Source organism: Salmo salar, unplaced genomic scaffold (genome assembly GCF_965601325.2).
Source record: "Salmo salar unplaced genomic scaffold, fSalSal1 ptg000206l, whole genome shotgun sequence".
NCBI classification, from domain to species: Eukaryota; Metazoa; Chordata; class Actinopteri; order Salmoniformes; family Salmonidae; genus Salmo; species Salmo salar.
Genome location: NW_027675329.1, coordinates 17,501 through 24,767, shown reverse-complemented (window position 1 = coordinate 24,767; position 7,267 = coordinate 17,501). Strand labels below are relative to the sequence as shown.

At 41.9% G+C, this 7,267-nt stretch overlaps 1 protein-coding gene across 1 annotated transcript; it reads left to right on the top strand.

The window, feature by feature from the left end:
* The first annotated feature begins 1,060 nt into the window (after positions 1-1,060).
* Positions 1,061-3,039, top strand: LOC145867098 (E3 ubiquitin/ISG15 ligase TRIM25-like). The gene is made up of 2 exons (XM_082971144.1): positions 1,061-1,672; positions 2,105-3,039. The coding sequence occupies exons 1-2, from the start codon at positions 1,076-1,078 to the stop codon at positions 2,276-2,278; spliced, it is 771 nt and encodes a 256-aa protein (XP_082827270.1). The 5' UTR covers positions 1,061-1,075; the 3' UTR covers positions 2,279-3,039.
* Positions 3,040-7,267: the final 4,228 nt, after the last annotated feature.

The window sequence follows — 7,267 nt, the reverse complement described above, 5'->3', positions numbered from 1 at the left end:
TATATACATTGCTTGTCCTAATATTTTCATTGACTTTTTAGATTTGCCCTCTGTGAGCTGGGAACACAAGCATTGTTAGATATTATTGCACTGTTGGAGCCAGGAACACAAGCATTGTTAGATATTACTGCACTGTTGGAGCCAGGAACACAAGCATTGTTAGATATTACTGCACTGTTGGAGCTGGGAACACAAGCATTGTTAGATATTACTGCACTGTTGGAGCTGGGAACACAAGCATTGTTAGATATTACTGCACTGTTGGAGCCGGGAACACAAGCATTGTTAGATATTACTGCACTGTTGGAACCAGGAACACAAGCATTGTTAGATATTACTGCACTGTTGGAGCCAGGAACACAAGCATTGTTAGATATTACTGCACTGTTGGAGCTGGGAACACAAGCATTGTTAGATATTACTGCACTGTTGGAGCTGGGAACACAAGCATTGTTAGATATTACTGCACTGTTGGAGCTGGGAACACAAGCATTGTTAGATATTACTGCACTGTTGGAACCAGGAACACAAGCATTTCAATTCACCCACAATAACATCTGATAAATATGTGTATGAAACCAATAAAATAAAATGTGATTGTATTGTTGAAAGTGTTAGATAATTCTCAATCCGTGTTGTGTCTTGTCTAAGAACAGCCCTTAGCCGTGGTACTGTATAATAACCATATATCACACCTCCTCAGGACTTATTGATTTATAAGGCATTATAAAGGTGATTAAAATAATGATACATACGTACTTCATAGAAAACTGTAACCCTTCATATATTCTAACAACTCACATTTTAAGATTCATTATGTCATTTGTTCCATGTTAAGGGCTCTAACATTGGAACAAAACTATTTGTCTCCCTCTTGCTGTTGCATGCAGTTCCTCTCTCTCTTCCTCCCTCCCTCTAACCCCTCCCTCCCTCTAACCCCACCCTCCCTCCCTCTAACCCCACCCCTCTGGCAGAACCAGGAAATCCCTCCCCCTTCACAAACTCTCTTCTGAGGAAACGAAACTGATCTGAGTCTCTGTGTCGTCTGTCTGTGTGAGAGTGAACAACCGTCCAAATGGCTCAACAGGGAGTTCTGCTGGACCAGGACCAGTTCTGTTGTTCTGTCTGTCTGGATCTACTGAAGGAACCAGTCACCATCCCCTGTGGACACAGTTACTGTAGGAGCTGTATTGAGGGCTGCTGGGATCAGGATGTTCTGAAAGGGGTCTATAGCTGTCCTCAGTGCAGACAGACCTTCAGTCCGAGGCCTACGCTGAGTAAAAATAACATGTTGGCTGAGCTGGTGGAGAAACTGAAGAAGACAGGACTCCAGGCTGCTCCCCCTCCTGCTCTGTGCTATGCTGGACCTAGAGATGTGGCGTGTGATGTCTGCACTGGGACCAGAAAGCAGAAAGCCCTCATGTCCTGTCTGGTGTGTCTGGCCTCTTACTGTGAGACTCACCTCCAATCTCACTACGAATCTCCAGCTTTCAAGAAGCACAAGCTGGTCAAAGCCACCGCACAACTACAGGAGAAGATCTGCTCTCATCATGACAAACTGCTGGAGGTTTACTGTCGTACCGATCAGCAGTGTATCTGTCTGCTGTGTGTGATGGATGAACATAAAGGCCATGATACAGTGTCAGCTGCAGCAGAGAGGACTGAGAAACAGGTAAGACCAGAACAACTTGTTGGTGACTGTCTGATAAACAAAGAATTAAAGATACAGTAGGAACTAAGGCTGTTTGAATATGAGATCATTCAAATGAAATGAATCCTCAGCAGAACAAATATGAACACAAACCTTGAGTATATTGATATGTCAACCCAGATTCTCCAGATGTATCACCATTTTATAATGTCAAACACTATTATCATTCTGAATGGGCTTTTATGAGTCCAAAGTTCAGTCTCAACCTGTTGATACATGTAGTCCTACCATAAAAACTATAATCATTCACATAGCAACAAATAAATATCATTTAGTAAATGGACCATCCATTTTTTAGACCTTCCTCTCTATGGGCCCTATGTCACATTACTATACTATTGATCTACTGGACTAATAAAGCTTGATAGCTCATTGAAGAGTGATTCTCCACAGAGGCAGCTGGGGATGAGTCAGCAGAAGGTCCAGCAGAGATTCCAGGAGAGAGAGAAGGAGCTGAAGGAGCTCCAACAGGCTGTGAAGTCTCTCAAGGTGAGTATTGTTGACCAGAGGAGACACACCATTTCACCTGTCTCCTCCAGTCAGAGAGAGAGAGAGAGAGAGAGGTAGAGGGGCCCCTATCCAATCCCACTGACCCCACTGTTGGGAACAGGTTGTCACTGCTGAGGCAGTGAAGAAAGTAGAGGAGGATGGGTCAAGGCTGAGGGATCCTGAGAGGATCCCTGTGAGTAGTAGATCTGTGACAGCACAGAGGGACGGGCCAACGAGGGATATATGCTTCAGTAAGGTTGGCTTCTTAGTGTTCATAGCAAATGGTTATCAACTGTACCGCAGAAATGGAATGTAAATCACAGAAAAAAAATATGTTTTGGTGGCAGCTGCAGAGAAGTATTTGGTCATACTAGATTTGACTTCAGAAGAGTTCCAGGGTGTGTTGAGTGGTGGTGTCCCGTCCTCCCAGGTCGTTGGCCTGGTGCAGGAGCAGATAAGGTCAAAGTAGTGGAATGGGGTAGTGGGTTTTAATGAGTGTAGGGTTAGTTGGCCTGGTGCAGGAGCAGATAGGGTCAAAGTAGTGGAATGGGGTAGTGGGTTTTAATGAGTGTAGGGTTAGTTGGCCTGGTGCAGGAGCAGATAGGGTCAAAGTAGTGGAATGGGGTAGTGGGTTTTAATGAGTGTAGGGTTAGTTGGCCTGGTGCAGGAGCAGATAGGGTCAAAGTAGTGGAATGGGGTAGTGGGTTTTAATGAGTGTAGGGTTAGTTGGCCTGGTGCAGGAGCAGATAGGGTCAAAGTAGTGGAATGGGGTAGTGGGTTTTAATGAGTGTAGGGTTAGTTGGCCTGGTGCAGGAGCAGATAGGGTCAAAGTAGTGGAATGGGGGTAGTGGGTTTTTAATGAGTGTAGGGTTAGTTAGAAGGGTGTTTTTTAGTATTATCATAATTTCCCCTTTTCCCATTTTGATTCCCATAATATCATGGATTTATATTATAGTCCAGTTGAGGCAGGTGAGATGCCTTTGGATATACGACGTAATAAATTGTCATTAGCTTATTGGGTTGAAAGGCTGTGAGGTTGAGCATCCCACTGCTACTGTTCTAGATGACTGTTGGGAATATACTAGTAGACAAGGCAGTGGTTTTGGTTGGACAGTTGGAAAGCTTGCTGATGAGAGTAGTTTCAGGGAGTTGGAGGTTGGCCCTTTCTGTGGTGATAGGGGATGTTCCTCCATGGTTACTCCCAGATCCTGTTGTTGATCTAACCTTGGTAGACAAAAGGAAAGATTGGGTCAGAAGTCAGTGATAAAGGGAAACTGGTTGACAATTACATTGGTAGAAGTTGTTATGCTTTTTTACCTCTTTTCACAGATGGATCCAAGGGCCCAGATAGTGGGCCCACAGGAGCAGGTGTTTACCTTCCTGAATGTGATGTGCAGATATGTAGAAGACTAACAGATGAACTGTCAGTGTACTCAGTTGAACTGTTGGTGATAATAGTTGTCCTCCAGTGGGTGGAGGACGTACAGCCTGTTAGAGTTATAGTATCCTCAGATTCTCTGTCTGTATTGAATAGTTTATCATCTGGTAAATCTATTAGGAGTGACCTACTATTGGAGGTATTAACCTCTCTAGGGTCGGCGGGACGAAATCGTCCCAACTACGCAACAGCCAGTTGAATCCCGTGGCGCGATTTTCAAATACCTTAGAAATGCTATTACTTCAATTTCTCAAACATATGACTATTTTACAGCATTTTAAAGACAAGACTCTCGTTAATCTAACCACACTGTCCGATTTCAAAAAGGCTTTACAACGAAAGCAAAACATTAGATTATGTCAGCAGAGTACCCAGCCAGAAATAATCAGACACCCATTTTTCAAGCTAGCATATAATGTCACATAAATCCAAACCACAGCTAAATGCAGCACTAACCTTTGATGATCTTCATCAGATGACACACCTAGGACATTATGTTATACAATACATGCATGTTTTGTTCAATCAAGTTCATATTTATATCAAAAACCAGCTTTTTACATTAGCATGTGACGTTCAGAACTACCATACCCCCCGCAAACTTCCGGTGAATTTACTAAAAATGTACTAAATTACTCACGATAAACGTTCACAAAAAGCATAACAATTATTTTAAGAATTATAGATACAGAACTCCTCTATGCACTCGATATGTCCGATTTTAAAATAGCTATTCGGTGAAAGCACATTTTGCAATATTCTAAGTACATAGCCCGGCATCACAGGGCTAGCTATTTAGACACCCAGCAAGTTTAGCACTCATCAAAGTCAGATTTACTATAAGAAAAATGTTATTACCTTTGCTGTTCTTCGTCAGAATGCACTCCCAGGACTTCTACTTCAATAACAAATGTTGGTTTGGTTCAAAATTATCCATAGTTATATCCAAATAACGGCGTTTTGTTCGTGCGTTCAAGACACTATCCGAATGGTAAAGAAGGGTGACGAGCACGACGCATTTCGTGACAAAGAAATTCTAAATATTCCATTACCGTACTTCGAAGCATGTCAACCGCTGTTTAAAATCAATTTTTATGCCATTTTTCTCGTAAAAAAGCGATAATATTCCGACCGGGAATCTGCGCGTTTAGGTAAAAAGACGAAAGAAAATAAAGCATGGGGTCGACTCGTGCACGCGCCTAAGCCCATTGTCCTCTGATCGGCCACTATCCAAACGCGCTAATGTGTTTCAGCCTGGGGCTGCCTCGATATCATTCAGCTTTTTCCCGGGTTCTGAGAGCCTATGGGAGCCGTAGGAAGTGTCACGTTACAGCAAAGATCCTCAGTCTTCAATAAAAAGAGTCAAGATGAACAAGAACTTGTCAGACAGGTCACTTCCTGTATGCAATCTTCTCAGGTTTTTGCCTGCCATATGAGTTCTGTTATACTCACAGACACCATTCAAACAGTTTTATAAACTTTAGGGTGTTTTCTATCCAAAGCCAATAATTATATGCATATTCTAGTTACTGGGCAGGAGTAGTAACCAGATTAAATCGGGTACGTTTTTTATCCGGCCGTGTAAATACTGCCCCCTATCCCCAACAGGTTAATGTTATTATGGAGAATTGAGAGAATGGGTCTAATAGTGAGATTCTGCTGGGTCCCAGCACATTCAGGTGTGGAATGGAATGAAATTGTAGACTAGTTAGCTAAAATAACTTTAAAACAAGATATAATATATATTAATGTTCCACTGGGTAGAGGTGAAGACAAATGTGAGATCAGAGACATTTTGATAGATGTGTGGCAGAAGAGATGGGACTCTGAGCACAAGGGACGGCATTTATATGCCCTCCAAAGAAAGGTCGGTGGACCAAGGTTCAAAGGTCAGATTAGGAAGGAAGAGGTGGTGTTTCCTCGATTGTGTTTAGGACATTGTACATTGAACTGGTCCTTCCATCTGGTTGGCAGCATGTGAATGGTTTGTGTCTGGAGGGTATTGTCAATGAAACGGTGGAGCATGTGTTGTTATATTGTTGTATGGATGTTGAAGAGAGGGAAAGATTGAAGTGTAGGGTCATTGAGGTTGGACGGGGTTGGATGGGGGAGGGTCTATTAGAAGTTAGTAGGGATCTTTTTTATTTTCTCAGAAGTACTGAGTTAGGTAGGAGGATTTAGAAATGGTGTAAACCGTGATTGAACACACTCCAGCACAGTAGGAGGCGCCATGCTCCTTTAACGTTGGTTTGAGGACCTCCATTATACCATAGAAGAAGAAGAAGTTGGTAACGTGAGGTTTTGTCGTTCGTGAAGAGTGCAGCTATTCTTTTGCCTATTTTCCAAATGTATTTTGTCATGGTGGGAGGGTTTGTTTATCGGTTTCCACTGTTTATCGGTTAGAGTTGAGGAGGGAGTAGGGTAGTTTGATGTCCTCAACCGAGTGGAGAAGAAACGCTGTCTCTTCAGGTGCGTTGTGGAGAATGGTGTGGAGGAATTATTGATCCTGGTCGGTGAACAGGTGGGAGAGGAACATATACACTCTGTATCCAGAATGAACAAGGCGGTGGTTGTGGTAATGTAAAAGGTGAGTCTTGTTACCCGGCTAGTTACCAGTATGATTTATGTGAGGGGTTGTGTTGGTGCCGATTTCGACAAGAGTAGTGGTGTCTAATCTGCCTCCGTTTATTACCACCGAACAGATCCGTAAAGAGTTGGTTCGTTTTGCTAAATGTGGAAGTGTTTTTCTGAACGAAATTCAAGGTTAAACAGGGGAGGGGTGGTACACAGGGTTTGTTAGCACAGAGGAGCCCAGTGATATAATATTATATATATATAATATTACTATATGTCCCAGCTGTTTGCTGTGGTTTTGAAGTAATTATCTTCCAGCCCGCGTTAACCTTGTAGGTTTACCTCAGGTAACTTATTATTAACTATCCTTGTAGGTTTACCTCAGGTAACTTATTATTAACTATCCTTGTAGGTTTACCTCAGGTAACTTATTATTAACTATCCTTGTAGGTTTACCTCAGGTAACTTATTATTAACTATCCTTGTAGGTTTACCTCAGGTAACTTATTATTAACTAACCTTGTAGGTTTACCTCAGGTAACTTATTATTAACTATCCTTGTAGGTTTACCTCAGGTAACTTATTATTAACTAACCTTGTAGGTTTACCTCAGGTAACTTATTATTAACCATCCTTGTAGGTTTACCTCAGGTAACTTATTATTAACTATCCTTGTAGGTTTACCTCAGGTAACTTATTATTAACCATCCTTGTAGGTTTACCTCAGGTAATTTATTATTAACTATCCTTGTAGGTTTACCTCAGGTAACTTATTATTAACTATCCTTGTAGGTTTACCTCAGGTAACTTATTATTAACTAACCTTGTAGGTTTACCTCAGGTAACTTATTATTAACTATCCTTGTAGGTTTACCTCAGGTAACTTATTATTAACTAACCTTGTAGGTTTACCTCAGGTAACTTATTATTAACTCTCCTTGTAGGTTTACCTCAGGTAACTTATTATTAACTAGGTTACAGCTACTTGGTGAGGAAGCTCACTGGTCACCTGGTTATAGATTGTATTGACCATATAGGGATGGTTGGCGCAAAGC

Excerpts from the sequence above, each read along its gene's own strand:
- LOC145867098 (XM_082971144.1), top strand. The coding sequence starts at position 1,076 with ATGGCTCAACAGGGAGTTCTGCTGGACCAGGACCAGTTCTGTTGTTCT. Across the intron at positions 1,673-2,104 it reads CAGAGAGGACTGAGAAACAG|AGGCAGCTGGGGATGAGTCA; the intron begins GTAAGACCAGAA and ends GATTCTCCACAG.